Below are 27890 nucleotides of genomic sequence, written 5' to 3'. Positions count from 1 at the left end.
AAGATTTTTCTGTTTTTAAAAGCTGTTCCAGTGTGTCCCACAAAGCATATGTATAATGTAAACTTATATTCATGCCTATATAAAATAAACATGTATCTGTATAATTTTCCTGTTACATAGTATACATATTATATAATATGTATAATGCTACATGTTATTCTAGACATATAATGTGGACAGAAATGGTAGAATAATTTTTATATTCATATAAAATACCATTATGCTGTGCACTGTAGCACTGTCATCCTATTGTTCATCCATCTTGCTCGAGCGGGCATCAGTAACGTCTAGAGAAATTATGCTATGAATCAAAGTAAAAATAAAATGCAACCTATAGAATCTAAAATAATTTGTTAGAATCACAATTGTATCTTATTAAGTTGTCATTGGTATTTTAGTGTTCCTAGTTTTCTAGGCCCATGAAACATTCACAAATATTGACCTCTATTAGGGAACAAAGATAGCTCGATACATCCCCTGAAGTCTAAAATAGACATTATTCTCTGATAGCAGTGCAGGTAGAAATTAGGGTAAACATTAATAGTAAATTTAGAAAGTCAAAGGACAGATGCACAATTACACAAAACCAAGTCAAAAGCAGCAGAGAGGAAACTAAAAGCTGAAATGACAGATTTTCTGGAAAATAGTGATTAATGATAACACTATCAAAAATGCATGTGATCTAGTTAAAGCCACATTCAACAGAATAACCATGACCTTCAGTATTTACTCAGAAGACTGGGAATGCATGAATTAGCCATCCAAGTCAAGGAGCTGTATCAGAATTAAACAGATTCCAGCAGTGGGAAAGCAGAAGGAAGAAATAGATAAAAGTGAAAAATTAATGAGTTAGAAAACAAAGCCATTGAAGTAACTTTCCAAGCTAGATTTTAGGAGGGGAAATTGGCTGAACTACTTGTAGAACTAATCAAGAGCATATGGGAGCAAGTGCGGATGCATAAAGTAAGAAGTGATACCTAGGAAATGACATCTATTGGCAGAAACAGGAAGTTAAAGGAATTGTCAGATATGACTCTGCTCAGCTTTATGCAAATCCATGTGAATGCCTGAATGAACTAGATTATTTCTTCGTGGACAAAATTTACTAAATTTGGGGCTGGAGTGATGGCACAGCGGGTGGGGCTTTTGCCTTGCACGCGGCTGACCCGGGTTCAAATCCCAGCATCTCATATGGTCCCCTGAGCACTGCCAGGGGTGATTCCTGAGTGCATGAGCCAGGAGTGACCCTGTGCATTGCGGGGTGTGACCCAAAAAGCAAAAAAAAAAAAAAAAAGAAGAAGAAATTTACTAAATTTACCCCAGAAAAACATCTAAAATCTTCAAGGTGGAAATGAATACAAAATGAATGGAGGGGCTGGAGCGATAGTACAGTGGGTAGGGCGTTTGCCTTGCATGTGGCCGACCCGGGTTCGATTCCCAGCATCCCATATGGTCCACCGGGCATCGCCAGGAGTACTTCCTGAGTGCAGTCAGGAGAAGCCCCTGAGCATCGCCGGGTGTGAGCAAAAAAAAAGCGGGGGGCGGGCAGGAGAGAGTGTGTAGGGGTTAAGGCAGTTGTTGCCTTGCAACCCTGTTTGATCCAGGGCAATGCACAGTTTCCTGTGCACCACTGGGAGTGACTCTGAGCACAGCACTGAGAGCAAACCCCTAAGCACTGCCAAGGGTGACATAATTAACACACACCCCAATTAGTGAACAGATTAAATTATAAGACCTGAAGTCATTAAATTCCTAGAAGAAAACATAGGAAGTAAACTCCTTGACACAAGTCTTGGGGGAAATCGATTTTTAATCCAATCACAAAAGCAAAAATAAATACAAAAGAATTAACCTTGGACTGGAGCAATAGCACAGCAGGTAAGGCGTTTACCTTGCACCTGGCTGACGTGGATTCGATTCTTCCATCCCTCTTGGAGAGCCCGGCAAGCTACCAGAGTATCCTGCCCGCATGGCAGAGCCTGGCAAGCTACCCGTGGCATATTTGATATGCCAAAAACAGTAACAAGAAGTCTCACAATGGAGACATTACTGGTGCCTGCTTGAGCAAATCGATGAACAATGGAATGACAGTGCTACAGTGCAGTGCTAGTTTTCTAGGTATTGATTTGTTTTTTCCTGAATAAAATCTGAAGTTGAGTGAAAGTCACAAGTCTAAAACTAGATAAATCTTGATCATAGTTAAAAAATACTATTTAAAATTATTTACCTATAACTGCATTTCAGAGCAATCATTATACGTTTTCAGGCACATTTTATATTACTATTTTAGGTTATCTGAACATACGTAAGATTTTACTCATTTTCTGTTTTGTGTCTAGTGATTAGTTAAATTTAAAGGTAAGTGGTAAATTAATGTTACTAACTCTTTAAGTGATATTACTTTAAAAATACAGGTGCTGGGACTGGAGCAGTAGCACAGCGGGTAGGGTGTTTGCCTTGCACGCGGCCGACCCGAGTTCGATTCCCAGCATCCCATATGGTCCCCTGAATCACTCAGGGGTGATTCCTGAGTGCAGAGCCAGGAGTAACCCCTGTGCATTGCTGGGTTGCTGGGTGTGACCCAAAAAGAAAATATATGTGTGTGTGTGTGTGTGTGTGTGTGTGTGTGTGTGTGTGTGCTTTTTACAAAATTACTCGTGTTTTTGATAACCCTTTTTTTCTGCAAAATTTACATTTAGAAGAACATGTTTTGGGGAATGAGAACAGACATTTAAAAGCTATGTAACTTTGTAACCAGAGGCCTAATGAGTCATAATCAGTAGTTAGAGAAATAGAGTAATAGGTAGCTTTGTGTTCTTGTGGGTACTGTACAATGTAAATAGAAATTTATTTCTGAGCCAGTTTGTTTTAGATAGAACACAAGAAATGGGACATTATACTTGCAAAGAATCTTAAAAGGGCAAGGGATATGCCTCCCTGAGAAAATTAGCTCCTGTTGCAAATGCTCATTTTTTGTTTGTTTGGGGGCAGTGCTCAGGTCTTACTCCTGGCTCTGTACTCTGGGATCACTTCTGGCAGGGCTCTGGGTTTATATATACAGGCAGGAGTTGAGTAGGCTGTGTGCAAGAAAAGCAGAAAGCACCTTAACCTCTGTACTAACTCTGGCCCCCAGGTGCTCATTTTTAATTACTAAAATGGACTGAAGAAACTCTTGCCTATGGAGCAGCCAAATTAAGGCAATTAATATTTCAGATAATTAAAAATTCCATTTATGTTTTTTTTTCCGCCTTCACAGGAAGCATATTTTTAATGACTTCTCAAATTCAAGATGTGTTACTGAGGCATTTTGTATTTTTAGCGAATTTCTTGGTTTATAATATTTTGTCAGTTACAAAACAGGGTATATTTAGCAAAAATGTATTTAATGTGTGCAATTAAAATGAACTTTAAAAAAACGTACACCTATTCATGTTTTAGGTTAAAAATTCTCAGTAGATTTCTTTGACCTACAGAGTAAAATTCAAACTTCTTGTTTTATTGGGCTTTTTAAAAATGATATGTATAGGGGCCGGAGCGATAGCACAGCGGGTAGGGCGTTTGCCTTGCACGTGGTCGACCTGGGTTCGATCCCCGGCATCCCATATGGTCCCCCAACCACCGCCAGGAGTAATTCCTGAGTGCAAAACCAGGAGTAACCCCTGAGCATAGCTGGGTGTGACCCAAAAAGAAAAAAAAATGATATGTATAATCCCTTCTTATTTTTTCATTCTGTTCATCATTTACCCTTTTATGCTAATTTATGATAATAAGTTATCCTAAAAGAGATAAATTTTTAAGTTCCATGCTTAGGGGTTATTTCTGGCTCTGCACTCAGGAATTACTCCTGGTAGTGCTCAGGTGATCATATGGGATGCTGGGAGTTGAGCCCAGGATCGCCATGTGCAAGGCAAGCATCTTACCTGCTATACTATCACTCTGACCCCTCTTGCGTTGATTTTAAAACTGGGCTTTTCTTTACTCTCTCATATGTAGGCATTTCATGCATATTTCACAGTCCTCTGTTTTCAGAGGGGATCAATAATAACGTTAATCTGGTAGTAATTTGTTGAAACTATATATGTAATAATAAGTTGGACTTTTGATTATATCTTTTAATACATTTTATACACTCCTAGTTTTCTTCATCTCTGCTATTTACCCAGACAGGCATGGTGCATTGTGACACGGCAGTTGGAACACCTGATTATATATCTCCCGAGGTTTTGAAATCACAAGGAGGTGACGGTTACTATGGACGGGAGTGTGATTGGTGGTCTGTGGGTGTTTTCCTTTTTGAAATGTTAGTGGGTAAGTAAATCGTTTAATTTGATTCTTTTTTTAAAAAGAAAGAAAGAAAGAAACCATCTTGTAACACTTTGAATTCTAAGTTAAGAATTTGGAAGTATGCATGTCCTCGGCCCAGAGTTGATCCTTGGTACCATGTTACTAATGCCCCACACTGCCACCCACCACTACCATCCCTGTCCCCCAGTGTTCTGGGTGTGACCTGGTGCCTCCCAGCACTGGCCCACCAGTATCTCGTGCTTACTAGCTATAACATTAGTATATAACTGTTGGACTCGGTACAGCCAGGCCAAGTATTTCTAAGAATTGATCCTGGGCTCCCAGTCACCCCCCAGCTGGCACTAGAAAATCTTGAATTCAACCCTATGTTCCCCTGACTTTCTTTTGCAAACAAACGAGCAAACTACCTGAATACCTGTTCTGGATTTTGGTGTTGACTCGTGTAGGTGCTTTATAATTGAGATATACTGGCAGGGCCTCTAACCCTTGTTGGAATTTAATCTTTCAGTCCTTCAAAGCCAAAATGGTGCTTTCAGCTTTTTACTATCTCCTTTCTTTGTTTAACTTTGTCTTTAAGATAGCCATTCGTTAAGAGGAGTACTACATTGGGAGACCATTTTCAATTCTAGTTATATGTCATCTTAGGCAAGTTGTGTTTCATCCAACTGGAGCTGGCCTATTCATGTGTAAAATTGTAGGACTGGTGTCTTACGGCTGCATTGTCCAGTCTGTCATATTAAAAATGGCTTTATATGCTCTGCCCAGTATGGTTAGCTCTAGTCATACCTGCACTTAAAATGCACGTTAGTGTCACTGGGGAACAGAATTGTTAATAGAATTATTTCTTTTAACTTGAAGGTGTCTCATTGCTAGTGACTAACATACTTACAGAATAATCTCAAGCCTAATAGCTTCATCAGAGTTAATTGATCCAGCTCAATCTGATTCTTTTGTTTCATCTTTTTTTCCCCTGAGTCAATTTTTAAGTAGTCTTTTCCTTTAATTCTTCATAAATTTTTTCCCCCTCATGGTAAAAAATCCAACAAAATTTTGAAGTTATCATTGATTTTCTCTCCTCATTCATAAATTGGTTTTTTTTCCCCCTTCATGGTAAAAAAGAACTCAACAAAATTTTGGAGTTACCATTGATTTTCTTTTCTCATTCATAAATTGGTTTTTTCCCCCCTCATGGTAAAAAGAACTCAACAAAATTTTGGAGTTACCATTGATTTTCTTTTCTCATTCATAAATTGGTTTTTTCCCCCCTCATGGTAAAAAGAACCCAACAAAATTTTGTAGTTATCACTGATTTTCTTTCCTCATAAAGGTTCACTGATACGGTTAAAATTTAAGTATATTCTTGGTGTGTGCCTGTATGTTTTGACTGAAACTCCTGGCCCATAGATTCTTCCATGTATGTGACAAACCTAAATGTAACATGTTTAAATATTAGGGGCAAAGAATTTAATATGCATTATTTAATACATTACGTATCTTCTTTCTTGAAATTTTAGGAGATACTCCATTTTATGCTGATTCGCTTGTAGGAACTTACAGCAAAATTATGGATCATAAAAACTCACTATCTTTCCCTGAAGATGCAGAAATTTCTAAACATGCCAAGAATCTCATCTGTGCCTTCCTAACAGACAGGTAATATACATTAGATTTCTTTGCAGATTTCTTTAACTTTTAAGCATGTAGAAATGAAAGTATATCTAACTCTTATTAGCATAAAAGTCAATCTCTGCCCAGGTTGCTTTTAATTCTGGGTCATCCATTTCTAAATGGTAAGCCAGGGGTTATGTTAGCCTCCTCATTTTTTCTAATTGTGATCAACTCTAATTTTAACCCCCATGTCTTAAAACCCAAGAATTTGGTAAAATAATGATGCATATGAAATAAGTATTTGTGATTTTTTTTATTCTATTAAGAGGATCCACACATAAAAGAGTGTTTTTATGTGGTCCAGTTTGTGTCAAGCTCTAAAATGTTATCACGCCTCAGTAATGCCTCATTGTTTCTGGTAGTGAGAAGCGGTACTGCAGTGATTACTCACATTCATCTCTGCTTGTTTTTTGTGGATAAAATCTCAAATGTAGAATTTGGGGGAGAAGATATAGTTGGGTGTATTTTCAATTGTTTCTCAATTATCAATTGTTTCTCTCACCCTCGTGAAACAATATTACGATTTAAATTTTCTGTTTGAGCCAAAGGAAGGTATTTTTCACTTTTCACTAGAAAGGTTAATCATGTTTATGTTTGCTAATTTAATTTTTTTGTTTTACAATTAAACAGTATATCTGATAAACTAAAAATAAATTCTGTGTAACATTTAATCTAATGGCTAGCTGAAGCTGATGTAGATGGCTGGTTTATAAAATGTAAGACAGGATACAGCATATATTATAGTTCACAGGTTTCAGACTACTTGCCTTGAGTGCAACTCACCTGGGTTTGATCCCCACTGCACCACCGGGGACATTCCTGAGCACAGAGCCAGGAATAACTCCTAAGTATCAAAAGGTAACCCTCCACCCCCAAAAGTCATTAAAAGCTAATTGTATTAAATATAACATAATAAGTTATGTGTATTGAAGTTGGGCTGGAGCGATAGCACAGCGGTTGGGCATTCACCTTTCACATGGCTGGCCTGAGTTTGATTCCTCCGCCCCTCTCGGAGAGCCCGGCAAGCTACCGAGAGTATCGTGCCCACACGGCAGAGCCTGGCAAGATACCCGTGTGTACTGGATATGCCAAAAACAGTAACAATAAGTCTCTCAATGAGAGACGTTACTGGTGCCTGCTCGAACAAATCGATGAGCAACGGGATGTATTGAAGTTAACATTTATATTAATACCATATTGATATTTTCTTTTTTATGTTGAACGAGATAGCCACAATGATTATTTCTTTGCCACTGTCATGAAAGACTCAAAAGGGTTAAAAAAATCAGTAGTTATGTTTTTGTGTATTCAGAATAATTTTTTAAAAATTTAATATAAGGGCTTGGAGAGATAGTACAACCAGTAGGACCCTTGCCTTACACGCTGCTGACCCAGGTCCAGTCCTTGGCACCACACATGGTCCCTAGCCTGAAAGGAGAGTTTCCTGAGCTCAGGAGCCAGAAGTTAGTCCTGAGAACCACTCGGTGTGATCCAAACTTTTCTCCCACATTCTTTTTTTTTTTTTTTTTTTTTGCTTTTTGGGTCACACCCAGCAATGCACAGGGGTCACTCCTGGCTCATGCATTCAGGAATCACCCCTGGCGGTGCTCTGGGGACCATATGGGATGCTGGGATTTGAACCCAGGTCGGCCGCGTGCAAGGCAAACGCCCTACCCGCTGTGCTATCACTCCAGCCCTGCTCCCACATTCTTAATGCACACACATTTAGAGTAAATATGGACAGCTTCAACTATAATATGCGAATTACATTTAAGAATCGGAGAAAATTTTAAGCCTAAAATTTTAGATCTCTATAGAGATCTTTGATGATCCTTCTCTGCCTAAAGTCAGTCTTTGTTTATTATTATTATTATTATTATTATTTGCTTTTTGGGTCACACTCAGCGATGCTCAGGGGTTCCTCCTGGCTCTGCACTCAGGAATTACTCCTGGCGGTGCTCAGGGGACCATATGGGATGCTGGGAATAGAACCCAGGTCGGCCGCATGCAAGGCAAATGCCCTCCCCACTGTGCTATCTCTCTCCAGCCCCAAGTCTTTGTCCATTATATATCCTGGATACTGGTCATGTGGTTTTGGCACATACAAGTGAATTTTTTTGTTTGGTTTTGTTTTTGTTCTTTTGTTTTGGGGCTACACCTGCTAATGCACAAGCAGTTTACTCACTGTACTGTCTTTTCAGACCGTGTATCTTTTTGTTTGAAACTCTCATGTACACTTTTGCTTGATAGAAGTACAGATGGAAATACATTTTCTGTGATTTTGCTATATATTGTGGCCTTTGGAAATTTTGTTTGGTTTTGTTTCGGGCCCATACCCAGCAGTGCTCAGGGCTTACTCCTGGCTCTGCACTCAGTCATCCCTTGTGGCTAGGCTTGCAGGACCTTATGGAGTGCCGGGAATTGAATGCAGATCGGTCATGTACAGGGCAAGTGTCCTGCCTGATGTATACTATGTTTTGGTCCCTGCCATTTTTTGTTTTGTTCTTTTTTTTTTTTTTTGCTCTTGGGCCATACCCAGAGTTGCTCACAGCTTCTGCCTCTGTGCACTTGGGGATCACTCCTTGCTAGGCTCAGGGGAGCATGTTTGACCGTGCCAGGATCAAACCTACGTAGCCCATGTGCAAAGCAAGTGCCTTAGCCGTTGTATTATCACTCTGACCTGCAGTCTTCGCAGCTGATCTCGAGACTGTTTACTGTAAATTGAGATTGTTTATTTTTGAGAAATATTAAATCATTTCATAGAGGTATTGCAAACTCATTTGTGGTCCTTATTTTGTTCCTTGTGGAGATAATACAATCTTTACGTTGTTTAGGGAGGTTCGACTTGGGAGGAATGGGGTAGAAGAAATCAAACAACATCCTTTCTTTAAGAATGACCAATGGAATTGGGATAACATAAGAGAGAGTAAGTCAATAAATGCAGGTATTTCCATTCAGCACACTTTACATCTTATAAATTGATTCCTCACTTGAATTAAAAGCTTGTTTAATGCATTTAGTGCTAACTAGTTTTTAGATTAAGATTTCTCTAAAATGTGCCAACATTCATAACTAAATATTATCTCAGTACCATAGCAAATCAATGTGTATTTTCACAGTATTTTTTCAATTATTTTATGTTATATTTTTATATAACAAAAATACATAAATATTTTATGTTATATTTATCATGTTTATTAATCTTAGTGATCTTCAGAATGGGAAAATTCAATATTTTTGTTTGAGTGTATTTGAATTGCTAAGTAATAATTTAAAGAGACCATACATGGGCATAACATTTAACTTTAACATTTATTTGATATTAAATTTAAGAGTAAGAACTATTTTTGCTTCAGGACAATAGGGACCAGGAAAGATACCTGTCCTGGGTTGGATGTCCAGCACTTCATGGTCCTCCAATCATAGAACCAGTAGTAGTCCCCAGTGGCACTAGGTGTGTCCCCAGGACCCCCCAAAAAAATTAAAGACTAAAGAATGTAGGTAAAAGTTATTGTTAATTGTAATACCTTAAATATAAACTGATCAAATAAATTCTTATAGTGGCAATTAAAACATGACAATTGTTCGAGTACTGTAATAAAATTGGTATTACTATATAATCATTGATTTTAAAATTAATGTCACGTTATAAAATAGGATATTTTTATTATAATGACAATTCACTTTTTCACTTTTTTTTTTTTTAATAGCGGCAGCTCCTGTGGTACCTGAGCTCAGCAGTGACATAGACAGCAGCAATTTTGATGACATTGAAGATGATAAAGGAGATGTAGAAACCTTTCCAATTCCCAAAGCTTTTGTGGGAAATCAACTGCCTTTTATAGGATTTACCTACTATAGAGAAAATTTGTATGTAACTTTTGTGCTAAATTTCTGTTATTTTAGAATATAGAAATGCCCTGCTTCAAGACTCTGGGTTGTAGAAAATTGTTACTGTAGCTTATTTTTATCTTTGTGCTTTTGCAAAAGCACTGTCAAAAGAGTTGTTTTTTAATTGAGTTCATTTCTGAATGGTTGACGACATTCAGTTGCAAATTAAGAATGAAAGACTGTATTCAGTGTTCTTGTGAGGGGTATAGACTAAAACCAAAAATAAAAAACCCACAAAATCCTCTTTTTTGAAGGAGCCTGTAGGTAATGAGATAATAAAGATAATTATAATCTAGGGTAGAATATAATATTTGCCTTAAAAGGTATTTGAAATCTGAGATGACTCAAAAGAAAAATTATTCACACCTGTTTAGGATGGGGGGGAGAAGTCAAATAAGAACTCCAGGAAGAGGTGGCATTTTATCCCAGTTTAAAGGTAAGAAGTTTTTAGTAATCAAGAGGTAGGGAGGTTATTGCGAGTTGTAGGGAGGGTAGGTTCAGAAGTTTGGAATGTGAGTATATATAGGTAATAGTGCAGTTTGTTATGGCTCAGGCACAGAGCATGTCATTTGACTATTTGGAGGACTAGATGAGGCTAATTCTTTTGCTTGTGAATTGTCCGTCTACCCAGAACTTGACACAAGGTCCTTCAATAAAAATTAGTCTGCCAAAGTGAGTTGTAATTGCAGAAATAGAAAATAAATTGAAATTGGACTTTAGAAATACAACGCAGTAGATGATGTTTGTGTGCAGAGCTTGAGGGATTTTTTTTTATTTTGATGGACAGTGGGAAGCCATTGAAAACTTAAATAGTTGAATGAAGCATCATGAGACATTGAAAAGCTTGGCACATTAATATATGTAATGATAGCATAGCTGGTAGGGTGTTTGCCTTGCACGAGGCTGACCTAGGTGTTCGATTCCTCCATCCCTCTCGGAGAGCCGGGCAAGTGACAGAGAGTATTTGCCCGCACCGCAGAGCCTGGCAAGCTCCCTGTGGCATATTTAATGTGCCAAAAACAGTAACAAGAAATCTCACAATGGAGACGTTACTGGTGCCTGCTTGAGCAAATAGATGAACAACTGGACAACACTGCTACAGTGCTAATGATGAGTAACCAATCGCCATGACTTTTGTTCAGGATTGTAGGAGTTTTCGAGGATGTGACATAAGTTTTCATGCTAAACTGGGAAATAGGAGTGAGTTGGTCACCTGCTAACAATAGTATTCTAAAAATTATTGTATTGCTAACTAAAATGAAAGTTGGTTCAAGGAAAACATAAACATGTTTATAGGCAGTAAGGAAGGGTCCACTTAAGAGAAACTGTAAACAAAAAAAGTGAAAATTCATATATTATAACGTATTATGACCCAGCGATCAAGAGATGTTATATTTGAAAAGTAAGGGAGATGTCTTCTTCGATTTCTTAAAAAAGAATAAAGTTGTTATAGAAACTAAAAATGAGATGAAAGAACTAAAAATGAAAGAAGGAAGTTTAACTCCACTTAATGACTCCAATCTCAACAATGTTGAAAATTTAAAACATGCTTAAGAGTGAGAGGCAATGGGCCTGGAGCAATAGCATAGCAGGTAGGGCGTTTGCTTGCTCGAGGCCGACCTGGGTTCCATTCCCAGCATCCCATATGGTCCCCCAAGCACCGCCAGAAGTAATTCCTGAGTGCATGAGCCAGGAGTAACCCCTGTGCATTGCTGGATGTGACCGAAAAAAAAAAAAAAAAGAAAGAGGGCAAGAAAAGATTAGTATTTTGAATTATTGAAAGTAGTATAAATGTCAAGAGGAGAGAGCAATGCTTCCTTTAAAATATGTTGACATGAAAACAGAAATATTTATAAATATTTAAAATAAATAAAATTTGATTATGAGTGACTTGATATTAGAAGATGAATTAAAGTGATGTGCAAGATAATTTTATTTCCTAATTTTCCCTCAGGTTATTAAGTGATTCACCATCTTGTAGAGAAAATGATACGATTCAATCAAGAAAAAATGAAGTATGTACATATATTTGTTACATGTTCGAATATCTTAATAATATGTATTTAAAGTATGATGCAATTAATATTTATTATACTTTAGTTGAATATAACATTGAGATGATATAATGATACAACTTATTTGACAAGTGTTAAGTGTTAGATATAATACCTAGTTTAAAAGTTGAATCATTCATGCGTTTAGGCCTAATTTTAATGCCTAAAATAATGCAATTGGGTAAGGGGGTGTAGCTGGACAGGCTAGAGTCCATTCATGCTTTGCATGTGGGAACCTCAGGTTCAATTAGATCTACATTGTATCTGAATACCAACAGGTATAGCCCACCCCACTCCCCTTACTCCCTACAGGAAAAAAAATGTCTTGATGAAAAAATAAAAATGATGGGGCTGGAGCAGTAGTACAGTAGATAGTATAATTGCTTTGTACTCAGTTGATCCAGGTTCAATCCCCAGCACCCCAGGTGGTTCGCCTAGCCGGGTCCTTAAGCTCAGAGCCAGGAGTAAGCTCCCCACACTGCCGGGGTGTGGCCCAAAAAACCAAAAATAACTGTTACAGGACGAGAGTGATGAGTAGCTTTATTAACAAGTGTAATGCCAGTTAGACCATTTGTAATCTATAATACTGTCACTGTCATAATACACTTTTAAAAAATAAAATTATCTGAATGGGTATAGGCGAAAAGCTAAGGGTGCAGAAATAGCGCAGAGATTCAAGTGTGAAAATTCAGGGAAGAATTTATATAAAGGATAATTTTATCAGTTATGATATTTTATGATCTATATATAATTTGTGATTGCATATAAACCTACGTCATAAGTATGCATGCATGTACATATAACTCATCATGCTAAACATTTTTCTTTTCAAAACTTATAGAAACCTTAAGAGTTGGTCATATATATTTGGTATGATTTATATTTCAAGAATTTGTATAAAGCACAGCAAGCATTTTAATTATTTTTTTTTTAACAGGAAAGTCAAGAGGTATGTTGGTGTTGTGAAACTCGGAGAAAAATTCATCGCTCTAGGAATGTTTTGATTTATACAAAGTCCACCTAGCCCCTGGAATATTACATCTACCCCAGTGAAGTTATTGGCTTTTTTCTGTCAAGTATCTCTTTTATTATTGCTCCTACTGATCTTTTTTAAAATACATATTCTATAATTTTCTTTTTATTTATTAGAAATATGTAACTTACAGCAAGAACTCCTGAATGGCACTTGATAATGAATGTGATTGTGTTATACTGAAAAAAGCCAAAGGCAGTTAAACCTGACTTGTTCATTGGCCAGTATATTCTTATTGGGGAGGAATAGTTTTGCTTAATATATGTGAAATCTGGGCTGGAGTGATAGCACAGTGGGTAGGGCGTTTGCCTTGCACGAGGCTGACCCGGGTTCTATTCCCAGCATCCCATATGGACCCCTGTGCATCGCAGGTTGTGACCCAAAAAGAAAAAAAAAGAAATAAAAGATATGTGAAAAAAAATTTTTTTTAATCGGCAGCATGTAGGGAATCTAATCATTGAAAGCCTAGAAGTAAGAACATTTGCATTGGCATATAATGTATTTTACGTATTTTGTTGAAAAAAATTTTTTTGTTGAATCACTATGAGATAAGAGTTACAAAGCTGTTCGTGGTGGGGTTTCAGTCATATACAGTGTTGCAATAGCTATGCTTTATTAACCCAGTTATTAAACTTCTGGTTTTTGGTTGGCCAATATGGTGTAACACTACTATCTTCTTAATATTTTTGCTAATTTTATTAATAGAAGGCACCAAATGTACAATGGGACCTTTAAAGTTAAATTCTTTGGGGCCAGAAAGATAGAACAGCAGATAGGGTGCTTGCCTTGTGCGCGACTGACTTGAGTTCAGTCCCCGGAACCATGTATGGTTCCCCAAGACCTGCCAGGAGTGATGGCAGCACGGAGTCAGGAATAAGCCCTGAGCCCCACCTGGTGTAGCCCCAGAACACCCCCTACCCTGCCCCGAAGTTAAATTTAAACGTAATTTTAAAAAACTAATTATTTCAGTAGCTTCTGTGATTTTCATTTTTAAAAGGCTGGTATAACCAGAGAAAGCTACCAAGGAAATGACATAATAGCTGTTGTCATTTGTCTAAGTGAGACATAGCTCTTCAAAGTACAGTGTCTGGCACTATGTAGGGAAATACAGAAAAGAGGTTATATTCTTACATTTTAAGACCAAATAAACTGCAGGGTAGTGGAACATATAACAGTATATTACTTATTTCTTTTATAATGAATGTGAAACGTCTTGTCCTAGAAGAATTCCAACAAGGTTAGAGCCTTCCATTCATTTATGTTTGTGTGGTGTGTTCTTACTTACTTTTTTGTATATGTGTTCACAGAAGATGATTTTTCCCCCCTCTGTTCACAAGAAGCATATTAAGAAAGTATACAGTATTGGCCAGTTTATGAAAGTATATCGAAAGAGAAAATTTTCGTGGTTTTTGTTATTCCTTGATTTTTATTTTCAAAGATTTTATTATTGAGTCACCGTGAGATCTTTACAAATCTGTTTATGATTAGGTTTCAGTCATACAATGTTCCAACACCCATCCCTCTACCAGCGTACATTTCCCCGCACCATTGTTCCCAGTTTCCGTCCCATCATCTCCCCTTCTATCCTTTTAAATGTGATCAGATTTCTAATATAGTTCCTTTTTTTTTTTTGACAGATTCAGAAAAAACTCTATACATTAGAAGAGCACCTTAGCACTGAAATGCAAGCTAAAGAAGAACTAGAGCAGAAGTGCAAGTATGTAGATAATTAAATGTATAGAGATCTTTTAAACCTTTATTTTAAGAAGAAAATTACAAAGTGAATATATAATTTTAAAATTTACTGTTTCTCTTGTGTTTCTATTGTAAATTAGAATTATATTTTATTTGTTGTCTCTTGATTTTAGATCTGTTAATATTCGCTTAGAGAAGGTATCAAAGGAGCTAGAAGAAGAGGTAAAGTTTTTCTATACTTTTATCAGCATTTTTGTTTGTAAAATAATTTGTGTGTGCTCAAGGATGTGGCTCATTGATATAGCACTTACCTTGTGTGTGTGAAGCCCTGAGTTCAATTCCTGCCACTGCTGGTCCCCTGAGCTCTGTCAAGGGTCACCCCTGAGCACTGGGTTTCATAATAGCCCCCACGCACTGCCAGGTGTGGCCCGGAAAATAACTGTTTGTTTTTACCTGTATAGTTCTCCTACTACTAGACTAACTAAGTGTCTAGGCTGGAGCAATAGCACAGCAGGTAGGGCGTTCAACTTGCAGGTGGCTGACCTGGGTTCGATTCCTCCACCCCTTTCGGAGAGCCTGGCAAGCTACCGAGAGTATCTCACCCGCACGGCAGAGCCTGGCAAGCTACCCGTGGCATATTCGATATGCCAAAAACAGTAACAACAAGTCTCACAATTGAGATGTTACTGGTGCCCGCTCGAGCAAATCGATGAGCAACGGGATGACAGTGACATAGGGTGAAACTTACAGCACTGATGGGTAAGACTACAGTTACAGGGTAATGAGGAAAATAAACTTAATTTGATATTTTTTGTGTTTGTTTTGGTTTGGGTCACACCAGGTGGTGCTTAGGGCTTACTCCTGGTTTTGTGCTGAAGACCCACTCCTTTCAGCAGGAGACCATATGCATGGCCAGGTAGCAACTAAGGTTGGCCACAAGCAAGGCAAGCACTTCTCCGCCTGCATTCTCTCTTTAGCTTCAGTAGACTTCATTTTGTTTATTTTTGCAAGCAAGTTAATTTAGTGTATGTTCCAAATAGAAAATTTACATATGAGACTGGGGAGACAGTTTAAAGGACTAGAGCCCCTGTGTGGCATCTACATGATACTGAATTAGGTACCCAGCACTGCCTGGTTTCCCACCCGCCCTCAGGAATAGCTCTGGTGGCCTCTAGCACCATTATGCCTGAGCAGTATTGCAGGCTGGCCAAACATTAAACTGTACAGCCTATAGCTGCACTGTGCCATTGGGAGCGGCCAGAACACTTACGTTTGTGCTAACATGGCTTAAAAATAGAATCCTTGGTTGGTTGATCTGTTTGGTTTTAGATAGCTGTTCATAACATTCTAAACCTATTGTTTGTGCTAACCAAGTATGTCTTTGTTAATGGGAAGTTATAGAAAGTTTGAGTTTTGATAGTAGGCAAAACACTTATAATATTTATTTATTTATTTTAAAAGTATGTGCTATTTAAGGGTCTAGAGATATAACAAAGTGGTAGATCACTAGCCTTGCATAATTGAAGTGCTGGGTTCAGTCTCTGGCACCACTGAAAAAAAGTATGTGCTATTTTTGTTTTTTGCTTGTTTCTGGGTCATACTAGACAATGCTGAGGGCTTACTCCTGGCTTTGTGCTCAGGAATCACTTAGGCAGTACTCAGAGGACTATATGAGCACTGGGGATTGAATGCAGTTTACCATATGCAAGGCAAGCATCCTACCCACTGTACTACCACTCTGGCCTCTGTGTGTGTGTGTGCTTAAGAGAGATCACTTAAGCAGTACTCAGAGGATTATACGGGCACTGGGATTGAAAGCAGTTTACCGTGTGTGTGTGTGTGTGTGTGTGTGTGTGTGTGTGTGTGAGATCACTTAGACAGTACTCAGAGGACTATATGGGCACTGGGATTGAATACAGTTTACCGTGTGTGTGTGTGTGTGTGTGTGTGTGTGTGTGTGTGTGTGTGTGTGTGTGTGTGTGTGTGTGTGTGTGTGTGTGTGTGTGTGTGTGTGATCACTTAGGCAGTACTCAGAGGACCAAAAGGGCACTGGGATTGAATGCAGCTTACCATATGCGTGTGTGTGTGTGTGTGTGTGTGTCTGTGTGTGTGTGTGTGTGTACCACTCTGGCGCATGTGTGTGTGCATGCATGCTATTTTTTTTAACATGAAAAATATTACTGCAAATTTTTTTGGTTTTGGTTTTTGGGCCACATCTACCAGTGTTCAAGAGTTACTCCTGGCTCTGCATTCAGGGATCATTTCTTTCGGTGCTCAGGAACCATATTGAGTGCTGGGGATTGAACCTGGTTCAGTCTCAGGGAAGGAAGGCAAGCTCCCTACCCACAGTGCTATCTCTCCACTCCATTATTGCAATTTTAACATAGCAGCAGTTAGAGCATTTTTTTAGAAATTTTTAAAAATTTGCTTAAAATAATTGGTATTTTTAATTTTTATATCCACTTTCCTTTGTATAATTTAACCATTATTTCAGGTTACCTTAAGGAAAAATGTGGAATCAGCATTAAGGCAATTAGAAAGAGAAAAAGCACTTCTTCAGCACAAAAATGCAGAATATCAACGGAAAGCTGATCATGAAGCAGATAAGAAACGGAATTTGGAAAATGATGGTTCGTGATGTGGAATATTTAATACTTAGAAAAATTTTAAGTGTGCATATTATATTGAAACTGAATTGCTTTTTTTAAAAATCGTAGTTAACAGTTTAAAAGATCAACTCGAAGATTTGAAAAAAAGAAACCAGAACTCTCAAATATCCTCTGAGAAAGTGAATCAACTCCAGAGACAAGTAGGTTGATTATTATTTACAATAAGGATACCTAATCTTATTTATGACTTTTAGTATTAATAATGGTACAGAAAACTTTTGCCTCTAATATTAGAGGGAAATCCTCAGGAAATTATTTTGGGCTTTTACTTATATTCAGGTGTTTATAATGGGTAATAAGTTGAAATATTTTCATTATATAGACCTATTTTAAAATTTTTTGTTTTATTTCGCATGGAATAAATAGCTGGATGAAACTAATGCTTTGCTGAGAACAGAATCTGATACTGCAGCTCGATTAAGAAAAACCCAGGCAGAAAGTTCAAAGCAGATTCAGCAGTTGGAATCTAACAATAGAGATCTACAAGATAAAAATTGCCTTTTGGAGACTGCCAAGTTAAAGCTTGAAAAGGATTTTATGAATCTTCAGTCAGTTCTAGAATCTGAAAGGAGGGACCGAACCCATGGATCAGAAATAATTAATGATTTACAAGGTATCAAAATATTAATTACTCTTAAATTTATCCTGATGATTTGTAATTTGGAGATAACTTTAATGGATAATAAGATGAAGATGGGCAGTTCTGATTTGCTATTCTGTTCTAGAAACCATGTTAGAAATTCATTGACTTATAGTTTGGGAAATGAAAGATAGGTTTTCAAATAGTAGAAAGTATTTTAAGTACTATAAGTACTGTTCATTTCTTCAGTGGTAGACTGGGTTCTAGTTCACTAACTATAAAGTTTCCTACTAATAATTATAAGACCTCTGGTCATAAATAATAGCTTCAGCATATATATAATGTTTCCTAATCTTTTGAGCATCTTTTAAAATTATTTTTATTGAGGTAATGTTTAATAAGATAATATGTTTTAGCTGTATAGTTTTACATTTCCAGTTTTTCACTCCTGATTTAATGCATATATTTTATAGTCTTACTGGCTTTTTGTTTTTAATGTTGCAATTTTAGGTCGATTATCTGGCCTAGAAGAAGATGTGAAGAATGGCAAAATGTTGTTAGCAAAAGTAGAGATAGAAAAGAGACAACTACAGGAGAGGTTTACTGATTTGGAGAAGGTAAACATACTCATCTTTGTGTTTATGTTAAGCTAAAGGTAGAATTTCTCATGGGAAATGAGTTCCGAGGATATTTTTGCATACTCATGGCCTTATAGTTGATGGTATAAACTAGATAGTCATGTATATTTTAAAGCGTATAACACTATGAAGTAACCTTCGGATTGTTAGATGTTTATGAAAGAAGATACCATCTTGGATTAAGTATAATGAGTATGCTTCTCAAGAAATCCAAGGAAACTCAAATTTTGACATGTTTTAAAAGTTACATAAAGTTAGCTTAAGGGAGATAGCTTAAAGGGCTGAAGGCCGAAGTACATGCTTTGCAAGCAGGCGTCCTGGGCATGATCCTCTGGCGTTGCGTGGTCTGCCAGCAACCTGGGAACGACCCCCAACTACTGAACTGGAGTAGCCTTAAAACAAAAATATTACATAAAGTTATTGACTTTTTATTTTCTTTTTAGATTATACCCGGTGGTGCTCAGGGATTACTTCTGGCTTTGCACTCAGGAATTATTCCTGGTGGTGCTTGGGGAACCATATGGGATGCTGGAATCGAGCAAGGCAACCCCCTACCCACTGTACTATTGCTCCAGCCCCAAAGTTATGACTTTTTAAAAAAGTTATTATTACTTGCATAAAGATATTGTGATAGTTTTTCTTCAAAAATATTATAAGGCAAGCTGGTGAGCATACTTTGTATAAGGACTCCCGCCTTTAGTCCCCTGCATCACGTGATCCCCAGAGCATCACTGGGAGCAACCCTCATGTACCATCAGTGTGGCCAAACACTCACGTTCCCTCAAATTGTATACCAGTGATCACATCTAGTCTCTGTGAAGTTAATATTTTACTTTTGTATTTAAATATTAATGTTGTTTTCCATAGGAATAAGACGATGCAGTCTGTGTCTAGCAATCTCACAGTGTATCCAATAATTTTATAAGTAATAATAAATAACAGATAATTAGAATGCACTGTGATAAATACAGAATGATAGCTATATGGTCAGGCTGTCTTGCATCTAACTGAATGAATTTAGGACAGGATTAATTGGTGGGCAAAGGGACTTCTTAGCTGGGGGAGGATAGTATGAGAAATGCACATCAGATAGGAATTTATAAAACAGAATTTCTTGAAATATGAACAGTTAAATATTTCTGGAGTATAGAGCAGAAGTAATAAAGTTTTAATATTTAAGGAAATACAATGAATATTTAGTATGACAGGTCATATTGCCTCTGTTATAATAATCCAGTTCTGCTGTAATATATCAATAGGCCATAACTGGCCCGTAGACCATCACTGTCCTAATGCTATAGGACAAGTAATCCAGTGACCGAAGTTTGGCTACAGAGCTTGTCATGAGGTAACCAAGAGAAGATTGCGAATGCTCTGTGAAGAAACATATTTTCCGTTTCTTGACCCATCCAGGAAACATAATAGGCTAGCCACTGAATGCCTTAGAATTAAATCTTCTTGGAGGTTCATTTAAAATAGATGGCTTGGCACTATGTAGAGAATTAATTGAGGAAAAGAGGCAAAAAGACTTATAAGAGACTTCTTCAGTAAATCTGACAATATAGTTCGGTAGTTACAAGGATGAAAAAAGAATGAGTCGAATATTTGAGGGAGAAATATTGGTTGTGTGTTATGTCAGTAGATATAAAGATAAGTTCCAGGTTCCTATGTTGTGATAAGAAATATCATTACTAGTAAAGATTAAATGAAAAATAACTCTTCCAAAGGTATACATTGTTCAGTCCATTTGAGCCTCATGCTTGAGGTGCCTATGAAGTTGTGAATTAAAATGTGTACAAAGAAGTAAACTGTGGTAACAGAAGCTAGAACTATTTGAGAATTATCAGTGCAGATGTATCTGAAATCACGGAAGTAAAGGAGCCCGTCTGGAAACAGATTGTTTAGAGAGGTAGAAATAGTTTTTAAGGGCAGAATAGACTACACTGTTGGTGGATTGTATGATTTGAAGAAAATAATTTGTATTTTATTTGGAAAATAAATACCTTTATTTGTGATATAAACTATAGAAAATAATTATAAAATCTTTTTTTTGTTTTGGGGCAGTACCCTGCAGTGCTCAGGGATTAGTCCTGACTGCTCAAATCACTCCTGGAAGACTCGGGACCATAGGCTTTGCAGGGGGTTTAACCCAGGTCAGTGCACGCAAAGCAAGCAAGCATTGCCTGCTGTACTATCTCTCTGGCTCCTATTAAGGATTCTAAACTTGAAATAGCCCCTCTATATGGGGTATAAAAATGACCGGAGCGATCAAACAGTGGCTAAGCCTTGTGTACAGCTGCCCCAGGTTTGATCCCTAGTTCCCCAATAATAGCCTGATAAGCAGGTGTGGCCCAAAAACAAAAGAAAAAAAAATAGAGGATTCTGAAATTAATTTTTTCTTAGGCATATAAAAAGGAAAAATAGGTATATTTTAAAAGTTTGAGAAATTACAATAGGAAGATGAGCATTGTGGCAAAAGACTACTAACTACAAAGAGCCATCAGTGTTAGGAGATAACAAAGGAAAACTTCATATAGAACTGACAGACGAGAAACAGGATGTGGAAAGTCAAGTGAATCCAACATCAGGTATGTTAAGCAAATAGTTTGAAGGGCAGCCATCACATCAAGTAAAGAATGTGATTGGTTAGTTTATAATCTCATACATGTCAAAGAGAAGAATGGAGATACAGGAGATGTGCACAGGAAGAAGGAAGTATACAGGGGAGAGAGGACAGAGATTACTTCTATAAGAATTCTGAAGAAAGAGGACGGTAAGTGATAAGCATTCTTACTAACTCCGAAATGTAGCCTCATTTTGTGAGCCAGGGTTTTTTTTTTCTTCCTGTCTTTTAAATAGGAAAAGAACAACATGGAAATTGATATGACATACCAACTAAAAGTTATACAGCAGAGCTTAGAGCAAGAGGAAACGGAACATAAGACAACAAAAGCAAGGCTGGCAGATAAAAATAAAATTTATGAATCCATTGAAGAAGCAAAATCAGAAGCCATGAAAGGTAAGCAGTTTTATTACGTGTGTGTTCGGGCGGGACTGGGGGTAGGGCAGTGCTCAGAGCTATGTGAGATTTGGTGCGCAGGGCAACCGTATGTCCTGTGGGGAGTCAGTGGGGAGATTGAACCTGGACCAACAGCAGTGCAAGGAAAAAGCCTCATTTCTTGTACTATCTTTTCAGCCCCCAAAAGATGAAAGCATTTTTTAAAGTGTTTTCTTGGGACCACAGAGATAACTCTGGGCTGGGGCTCATGTTTTATAACCAGGAAATTTGGTTCAATCTCTAGCACTGCATGGTTAGACTATCCCAGTGCCCACTGCATCAGGAGCAACCACCAGGCACCACTTGATGTGGCCCAAATCACACACACGTGCACACGCACACACACACATTTTTAAGTTTTCTTGAAGCACTTTACTCCAAATTGGTTCAGTAGTAAACCTCTTTAATTTAGAAAAATAATTTATTATTCATTGCCAATAAACTGGAAACTGGAGTTTCCAGGGCAAGGGATAGAATTGGCTTAATAGTAGAACTTCAGCTTCACATATTTGGGTACAATCCCACAAAAAGCAGATGAAAATCCCCAAAAACAACTTTCACAGGAACAATGCATGAATAACTTTTTTCTTTCTTTAATGACCACAATCATTTCTAAAATACAAACAAAACTATTCAACAAAAGTTTTAGATTTGGGGCTGGACATGTGGGCAAGGCAACTTCTTGAGCTGGACAGAGAGTGCAGGCGGTATAGCCCTTCACTTGCTTGTAGCCAACACACATCCGATCCCTGGCAGCACATATGATCTCCCTAGCATTGCCAGTATAACCCAAAAACAACAAGTTTTAGATCCAAAACATTAATGTTTAAGTGGTATCAATAGTGACAGACACAGAAGTATGAAGTTATATAGTCAGTTTCAGGGATGAACTCTTTTTTTGAATATTGAGTTTGATAGTTCACCAGTTTGTGTTAGAAAATTCTTGCCAGTTTATGCAGGATAAAGAATTACAAATAGGGGCTAGAGCCAGATACAGTGAGTGTTTGCCTTGCTTGTGGCTGACCCAGGCGCCATCCCCTGTACTCCCTCTGACCCACGATCTCTACCAGGAGTGATCCCTGAATGCAGAGCCGGGAGTGAGTCCTGAGCACTGATGCATATGCCCTCCTCCCCCCACCCCCAATTTACAAATAATAACTGATTTAACGAGTATAAATTCACTGAATATTTTGGAACTTTGGCATGATGAAGATATTAGCTAATTTAGTGATTTTTTTTTTTTTAAAAAAGAAGAAAATTTTTTACAATACTAATGAATCTAGGATAACAAAGTTTTCTACAAACCAGCCTTATCTTGAAATTGTTTTGGGTAATTTCTTGTCTCCCAAGTATTATTTATTTATTTTTTAATCATGATGGATTTGAAGTTTCAAAGAAAATCAGTCCAGTATTTTTATGAAAGAATCATAGAACTTAAAGAAAAGAACACTGGCACTGCACATAATGTTATATAAGCCTCAGGTTTACATCAGTATAAATCAGCAGCTGTTTGTATTGCATTGTGTTTACCACTGTCCAGATCTTCTCTTCATCTTACATCTTGGCTCCTTTACCTGATTTACCCGTCCACTTTCTCCTTTTCTTCTGATAAATACTAATTTGTGAGGCTGGAGACATAGTATCTGGCTTAGATACCGGCCTCCCTCATTCCTAACCTTGCTCCTGGGCAAAACTCAGTGCTCTGGACTGAATCTTATGGTTTATATTCGTTGGCCATTATCTGTTCCCTTGCTTTATTCCTTTATATTCCCCATACATGTGAGATCATCTAGTATTTTTATATCTCCTAATTTATTTAGTTTAATATGACACCCTATAGTTTCTCCTAAATTCTAGGAAAATGCAAATGTTTATAACAGTAGTAATCATTATGTACATATAATACCTCACAATTTATCCATTCATCTGTTGTTGGATAGTTGAGTGTTTCCAGATTTTAGCTATTGTAAATAGTGTCGCAGGGAACATAGGTGTGCATTTATCTTTTCAAATTATTTTTTGCGTTCTTGGAATAGATGCCAGGGAGTGGAATTACTGGGTCATATGGTGGATAGCTTTATACCAGATACTTTGAGAATTCTCTGTACTGTTTTTCATGGAGACTGAGCCTCATTGCATTCCCACCAACAGTAAATGAAGGTTCTTTTTTATCCCCCTCAGCACTCATTGTTTCCAGTCCTTTTTTGGTTTGGCTTATTTTTCTTTGGGGGGCCACACCCATTGGTTCACAGTGGCTATTCCTGGACCTGTGACACTCAGAAATAACCCGTGGCTGTGCTCGGGGGTTCGTACGCAGTGCTAGTAAGCACCCGACCTCTCGGTCTGTTTCTTTGGTCCAAGGTTCCGGTCCTTGTGCTCCAGGTCATTCTCGCTGATGTGAAGTAATTTTCTTTTGGGTTTTGGGCCACACCAACCAATTCCTAGGAGACTGTGCAGTGCCAGGGATTGAATTCAGCCCCTGGAGATTACATGAACTCTTGTGGCACTGGGGCGCCCAGAGAGCTGTGACAAGGCTCTGCACATGTGAGGGCACCAGTGATCAGACTCTGGGCATTATGTTTCTGCGGCAGGCATTTCCTACCCTGAACTATCCCTGATCTCAGGCTGGTAAACCCCGATTCCCTGAAAATGAACCTTCTACATTTTAAGGATGAACTTGTTGACATAAGAAACTTATCAAAAAGAGTGATGAGGATATTAAATTGGGAATTAAAAATACCTTAAGTTGGGGGCAGAGGGACGATACAGGATGTAAGCTCTTGCTTGCCTTGCCTGTAGCTGTGGTGACTGTGACCTGGCATCACATAGGGTTCAGATCTCCGGCACCACATGTGATCTCTGAGTACGGAGCCAGGATGACCTTTGAGCACTGCTGTGTGTGGCCCAAAACCAAATAAATGATTTTTCAAAAGTGGTATTATTTTAATGTCACTTTGTCATATATTTGATATGTTCCTTTTGATTTATTATTATATCCGTTTTTGTGGAACTAGAAATGGAAAAAAAGCTCTTAGAGGAAAGGACATTAAAGCAGAAAGTGGAGAACCTATTGCTGGAAGCTGAGAAAAGGTGTTCTATATTAGACTGTGACCTCAAGCAATCTCAACAGAAAATAAATGAGCTTCTTAAACAGAAGGATGTGCTAAATGAGGATGTAAGTATGGTATTTACTACTAAATAATAAACCAGATTTTTATAAACATTCATTGATGGCTTCATCAATGAAGATGATGAAGGAAAAATGGCTTTTTTCTTTTATGAAATAATATTCTATAATCTCTCAATTTTATTGAATTTCATTGATAAACTAATCATAATAAATAGTTAAAGACCACATTTTAAGATACAACTCAAAAATATCCCCAAAATGTATTCTTTTCTTTTTAAAATTAAACTCTCTTGAATTTAGCTAGTAAGGGTTTGTGGGACTGTTAATGTTATATTTTAGGTTGGGACAGTATTACCAGTATTACTAAACTATGCCCACAACCAAAGTGCCTCCACCACTGACCAGTCTACATTGGGCCCATTCTGCTCATTTCCTCCTTTCCCCTGTATGTGTCCATCCCCACTCCTTGATAATATCACTTCTGTGGACAGAGTCTAAGAATCTCAAAGTATTTATGTGTGAAATGAATTAACTGTGTAGGGCAAAAGCCTGTTTTATATGATTATTTGCTGCTAGCTTAACTGATAGCACAAATCAAAATAATTTACTTGTATATCAATACTTTTTTTTATTTTTTAGGTTAGAAACTTGACATTAAAGATAGAGCAAGAGACTCAAAAGCGTTGCCTTACACAAAATGACTTGAAGATGCAAACACAGCAAGTTAACACACTAAAAATGTCAGAAAAGCAGTTAAAGCAGGAGAATAATCACCTCATGGAAATGAAAATGAGTTTAGAAAAACAAAATGCTGAACTTCGAAAGTAAGTTAATTGTTTAAAACTAAGTTTTATTAATACAGCTATTCATTCATGTGTTGTATCTTAAGTCAGATTTCTTTTTTTTTTTTTTTTTTTTTTTGCTTTTTGGGTCACACTTGGTGATGCTCAGGGGTTACTCCTGGCTTTGCATTCAGGAATTATTCCTGGCGGTGCTCAGGGGACCAAATGGGATGCTGGGAACTGAACCCGGGTCGGACGCGTGCAAGGCAAATGCCCTACCCGCTGTGCTATCGCTCCAGCCCCAAGTTTGATTTATCTTTCAACCAAAGGGATTTTCTCTTAACCATTTATATTTTCATTATTTTTCTTTTTTGCCTATACAAGTTGAGTACCACTTTTATACTTCGTGTCATGGATGTGAATATATAATTCGGTTTAGTGGTTTATTATTTAGCACTATACATTTTTTTTTCAAAGGGAGGCACCTAGGCCACAGTGAGAGTGTAACAGGGCATTTGCCTTGCTCACAGCTGACCTGCCTTTGCTCCATGACCATTCCATAGGGTCCCCAAGCACCCCCAGAAGTAATCCTGAGTACAGAGCCGGGAGTAACTCCTGGGCACCACTGGGTGTTACCATGCTCCCCTCCCCTCTCCCCTTGGCCATATAATAAAATAAAATAGGGGCCAGACCTAAAGGTGAGGACGCAGAGACAGAGGCCGTTTCCAGTGATGCTGGACCTTGTGGTGGTGTCTAATGAATTAGATACCCCAGGCCCAGCAGTGCTATGGACTCCGTTACCAGTCCAGTGGTACTTGGAAAGCCGTGCATTGCTGGAGAATCTAGCCCAGGTTCTCACCAGTGCTAGAAATGTCTTTGAGCCATATCGTCTTTATACGATTAAAGTTACCAAGGACTTTTAAGAAAGTTTGAGTATGAGTTATAGGTAATAATATTTTTGTTTTAGAAAAGAGGCGGAAATTATACATGATCACAAACACTTTATTACCGTTAGGAGTCTTTATGTCACAAGGGATACCGGACAATGCCTCCCCTGACCACATTTAATTTAAAACAAAATGGGGAGATGTAGGGAGCCATTTTACCTTACTGATCTTATCCTGTCACTATTTGTTTATCACTAGCTAACCCCATGCCACACCTAGCAAAGGTTGCCACTCCTAATCTTACTGATCTTATCCTATCAGCATTTGTTTATTACTAGCTAAAGCCCATGCCACACCCTGCATTTCTATTGGGGGTCCCGGCGTGCATGCTATACCACCTCCTCCCAGCAGGGAGGTATAAATACTATAACTGCCATAGAATAAATGCCTTTTCTCCCTCCTCCGGCCTCTGCGTCTCTTCATTTAGCTGCGTCCCCTTCTCAGCCCCACGAAGGGTTCTCCCTGCTGAACAGAACGAGACCTCCACATCGACTTCCACACAATACTAGAGAATAAATGAGAATGTTTAAGTGTTGATTTTAGGAAATGATTTAATCTTGTGAATTTTCTGAAAGGACCTTAGAGACTCCTAGGATACCTTGGGCCACTCTTCATGTGATTTTTTTTTTTTTAATGTGTGTAACTTACTTAAAATTTTCAATGTACCACAGAGAACGTCAAGATGCAGACGGACAAATGAAAGAGCTACAAGATCAACTTGAAGCAGAGCAGTATTTCTCAGTAAGTTCCACAGTTCTCAATTGTGGTAGGATTTTTTTATTTCTTTTTTTGTAATTTTTGTTGCAGAGCCAGGAGAATGATTCTTGTCTTTAGAATAGATGCTTAAAACAATACCAGGCTTGGGGCCAGGGAGATAGTATAGTGGGAAGGGTACTTGCCTTGTATGTGTTCTGTCCAACTTTGATCCCAGCACCCCTGAGCACAGAACCAGAGTTAAGCCCTGAATAATGCTGGGTGTGTCTCTCTCCATTGGACACATTTAACCCCCCCCCACCCCAGCCCCTCAATAAAAGAACCACCCCAGAGTTTTGTTGTGATGGAATGTTTTGTATCACTTAGGAAAAAGATAATTGCAAAGGATTGTAGGTAGTTTAACAGAAATCCATTATTATTGCTAGGAAAAATAGTTCTAAGCACATATTCTATACCCTACAAAGTTGATTTTAAAAGTATTTTTATAGTGAAAGTAATGTAATTGTCATTTTAACATTTGTACTTTTTTGAGATCAGTCTTAAATCACCTTTTGTTGATTGAAGCAAACACCTTTTTTTGTATTTAAGAAAATATAATCTTTCGCTTTCTTACTCGTCTTACTACTCATCTCTGTCATTTATTGAAAAAAAATTCACTCTGCTTTCCAGTTGAAAATCACACTTCCTGTTTGCATCACAACCAGTGAGACACATGCTCTTGCTCGT

General features: G+C 37.8%; 1 protein-coding gene across 1 annotated transcript in view; it reads left to right on the top strand.

The window, feature by feature from the left end:
• The window catches only part of ROCK2 (Rho associated coiled-coil containing protein kinase 2), a 105417-nt gene that overhangs the window by 59586 nt on the left and 17941 nt on the right, over positions 1-27890 (top strand). The window contains exons 6-21 of the mRNA XM_055119990.1: positions 4164-4308; positions 5820-5958; positions 8808-8899; positions 9684-9843; positions 11819-11879; positions 12856-12867; positions 14589-14668; positions 14820-14868; positions 17141-17276; positions 17364-17455; positions 17682-17928; positions 18406-18512; positions 21393-21552; positions 24606-24766; positions 25361-25545; positions 27122-27191. Of these exons, the coding sequence (XP_054975965.1) occupies positions 4164-4308; positions 5820-5958; positions 8808-8899; positions 9684-9843; positions 11819-11879; positions 12856-12867; positions 14589-14668; positions 14820-14868; positions 17141-17276; positions 17364-17455; positions 17682-17928; positions 18406-18512; positions 21393-21552; positions 24606-24766; positions 25361-25545; positions 27122-27191 (1896 nt within the window). The remainder of the gene's footprint in view (positions 1-4163; positions 4309-5819; positions 5959-8807; positions 8900-9683; positions 9844-11818; positions 11880-12855; positions 12868-14588; positions 14669-14819; positions 14869-17140; positions 17277-17363; positions 17456-17681; positions 17929-18405; positions 18513-21392; positions 21553-24605; positions 24767-25360; positions 25546-27121; positions 27192-27890) is intronic.

This window comes from Sorex araneus, chromosome X (genome assembly GCF_027595985.1).
Source record: "Sorex araneus isolate mSorAra2 chromosome X, mSorAra2.pri, whole genome shotgun sequence".
NCBI classification, from domain to species: Eukaryota; Metazoa; Chordata; class Mammalia; order Eulipotyphla; family Soricidae; genus Sorex; species Sorex araneus.
This window is presented reverse-complemented; position numbering and strand designations above follow the sequence as displayed.